This window comes from Anastrepha ludens, chromosome 6 (genome assembly GCF_028408465.1).
Source record: "Anastrepha ludens isolate Willacy chromosome 6, idAnaLude1.1, whole genome shotgun sequence".
In the NCBI taxonomy this organism is placed as follows: domain Eukaryota; kingdom Metazoa; phylum Arthropoda; class Insecta; order Diptera; family Tephritidae; genus Anastrepha; species Anastrepha ludens.
In genome coordinates, this window is record NC_071502.1 from 47,355,633 (window position 1) to 47,358,939 (window position 3,307).

The 3,307-nt window shown below is 38.0% G+C and overlaps 1 protein-coding gene across 1 annotated transcript; it reads left to right on the plus strand.

Annotated features, from left to right (window-relative positions):
- The first annotated feature begins 1,201 nt into the window (after positions 1-1,201).
- Positions 1,202-2,940, plus strand: LOC128866165 (serine protease inhibitor 42Dd). The gene is made up of 4 exons (XM_054106686.1): positions 1,202-1,436; positions 1,528-2,411; positions 2,496-2,640; positions 2,718-2,940. Exons 1-4 carry the CDS (start codon positions 1,421-1,423, stop codon positions 2,840-2,842), a joined length of 1,170 nt encoding a protein of 389 aa, XP_053962661.1. The 5' UTR covers positions 1,202-1,420; the 3' UTR covers positions 2,843-2,940.
- The last annotated feature ends 367 nt before the right edge of the window (positions 2,941-3,307 follow it).

A 3,307-nucleotide genomic window follows, 5' to 3' on the forward strand; every position in this document is an offset into this window, starting at 1 on the left:
CAACCGCGTGTGCTGTATTGCGTCCGTATTTTTATATTCGTAAATATTTTCATTTTTAAATATTTACCGCAATTGCAGGCGGTGATGCAATATACCACAATCAAAATGACGGTGCTCGTATTGTAACTTCACAGATAGATCTGAATGCACAGCAACTAGAATCACTGTCTGTTCAGCTCTCTAAAGTGGGAGATATGTGTGCATGCGAAACCAGATTGAGCAATGGAAAAACAGTTTTAATTGTGGCAATTTATATTTCACCGAATCAATCAATAAGTAGCATCACGGAATTCATTCACGAAAATTTAATAAAGTATACACCAGAAGTATCGCGGATACTTAGAAAATATTACGATAAAGTTCCAATGATTTTAAGTGGCGATTTTAACGTAAATTTTGCATTGGACACAGCGGTTCCTTTAATTGACTTTCTCAATACAACATTCAATTTAAAAATGTGTAACAATCGCACTGAATCGACAACACGATCAAAAACAACAATTGACGCGGTATTTCAAAGATATGTTGACAACATCGAAACCAAAGCATTTGTATCATATTTTAGCTGTCATAAGCCACTCGTATCATTTGTTGAAATTGAAAACATTGAGGATGAATAATAAAATAAAATGAAGAAAATAAAATATGAACTTTATAGCAATATTATAATGAACCTATAATTATCCCGCTCCTAATGCTGCTTTCGTCTCATTCTCTCTCAGTTTGTTTTACGGAAGGTTTCACTTCTATCGCGCCTAACCGTTAGACTGGTATTTTTTTTTATAGCCGAATCAAAAAGCAAATTGTACATGGCCCACCCTATAGTATTTACGCATGCATGAATGTTGAATATTACACCACAGCGATTATGATGTTCTTCCAAACTTACATACATACGCATGTACACTCTCACGTTACCTCTCATTGCTCCATGAGCGCACCAACATAATCACTTTGTAATGCAAGGCAGCTTTTTTGTTCTTACCTTTGCGTAAGTGAGTGCGAAATTATGATGGCTGTTGAACACTGAGCACTCACCACTGATCACTGAGCTGTTGGCCACCAAATGACCAAATTTAACTCTCTCCTGCGCTTCTGCTTCCATACTGTTCTCGATTCTCGCTCGCTTACTTGTGGGCAGTTTGCTATGGTTTGCTCTTCCCTTTCTGGCCATGCTTTATTATTCCTTTGGCTATAATCGTCTCTGAGCCTATGGATGGTTTCTTTTGTGCATACAAACCAACACTTATGTTAATCGGCTTTCTTTCGCTGTTTTTCTTTGTTAGTCTTGTTTTGTTTCTTGAACTTTCGTTTAACTGGCGTTGTATATAAATTGAAGGTGTCCCGGCATTCCCAGTTTTAGTCTTGCATTGAAATTTGTTTACGAACGTACAAAGTTGAATTTTACGGCACTGTAATCATGAGGTGGTTCATAGGTGGGTGACTGAATAACAAAATAATTTGTTTGAGCAAAATCGTGTGGTGTGGTAAACGCAAAGTTTTGATCGAATTTAACATTCATTTTAGCCATCCTATTTTTATTCAACCATTTGTTAAGCCGCGATGTTGCCGCCAATGCCATACAGGATCGCAATCTTTTTGCTACCGAGCTCTTTCAAACAATCGCCGCCGATAAGCAGCACGAGAATGTGATCATCTCACCTGTGGCTATACAAACAGCGTTAGGCTTGGCTTACTACGGCGCCGATGGCCAGACTGCCACCGAATTGCAGAAGAGTTTACATGCGCAGTCACAAAGTCGTAGTACCATCGCCAAAAGTTACTACAAATTGTTGCATTCATTCGTCAAACCCAAGACTATTTTGGAGATCGCCAACAAGATTTATGCCAAGGATGCGCTCGTAATTGAGCCGGAATTTCGTGATGCGGCACGAAAATATTTCGATTCCGATGCTGAGCAATTGGATTTCACCGATGAGCCGAAAGCTGTAGAATTGATTAACGATTGGCTTGCCAAGAAGACGAACGGCAAGATTGAACATGTTTTGGATAGTATTGAGCCAGATATTAATGTAGCGCTGGTCAATGCTATTTACTTCAAAGCCAAGTGGGCACGTCCTTTTATGGACGATGAAACGTCTGATCGTCCATTTTGGATCAACGACAATGAATCGGTGAACGTGTCCACAATGTTCGCTGACAACTGGTACAACTATGCTGACTATGAAGAATTGGATGCCAAAGCGATTGAATTGTTCTTTGAGAATACCGATTTGCGCATGTGGTTCATATTGCCGAACAAGCGTAACGGCCTTAACGAGCTGGAACAAAAATTGAAGGGTGTAGACTTTAATGCGCTCGAAAAGCGTTGGGAATGGAGCAGTGTAACAGTGAATTTGCCGAAATTCAAATTTGAATTCGATACCGATCTGAAGCCGTACTTGCTGAAGGTGCGTAGGGGGTTGATATAATTTATGAGTAGTTGCATGGATTAAATTAATATTTAATATATTAAACTGTTTTGCTACCAATAGCTTGGCATCAGGACTATGTTCACAGATGAAGCAGACTTTAGCAATATGTTCCACAACTCGCCGATTAGCACACGCGTGTCACGCGTCCAACACAAGGCTTTCATCGATGTGAATGAGATTGGTTGCGAAGCTGCAGCAGCCAGTGGTAAGTTGAAGTGGAACCAAAGGATGTTGTTCAATACATATTTACGGTAAAATCACTTTATTTACTTTTTTACGCAGTTGCTGTGGGCGTGCCAATGTCCTTGCCGTGGGATCCAAAAACCTTCATTGCCGATCATCCTTTCGTATTCATCATTCGAGATGAGCATGCTATTTACTTTACCGGTCATATTGCAAGATTTTAGGGTTAAGACATTTGAATATTAGTTTTTCTGCAATTAAAAAAGTTAGTTTTTAAGAAAAAATTATGAGCTAAGGATGTGACATCTGATTTATTTAATAAATTATAAAAATACATTTTTTTACATTCGAGAGTATGATTTTTAACTCGTAGAAAATTTAAAATTTTGGAATATTTATTTATTATATATTAGGAAGTCACTTTGGTGGTGTACGCTGGAGTGTTGGCATTAGGGTGAACTGAATTACGTGAAATCCATAAACAACGAGAAAAAATTTACATAATAAATAAATACATTTGTACGTATATATATATCGCACCCTAAATACAAAAGGGGCACAACTCAAAATTTTCCACACTCGAGCTTGACTTGTTTACAGTAGCACAGAAAACAAACTATGTGACATATCTCGCTGAAATTTGCCATGTAAGCTTATAACAGTCCTACCAAAAAACAAAAAATTTATTT

Bases quoted from the DNA above. Each gene is read 5' to 3' on its own strand.
- LOC128866165 (XM_054106686.1), top strand. The intron at 2,412-2,495 runs GTGCGTAGGGGG...TGCTACCAATAG, and splicing joins TGAAGCCGTACTTGCTGAAG to CTTGGCATCAGGACTATGTT. The intron at 2,641-2,717 runs GTAAGTTGAAGT...TTTTTTACGCAG, and splicing joins CGAAGCTGCAGCAGCCAGTG to TTGCTGTGGGCGTGCCAATG.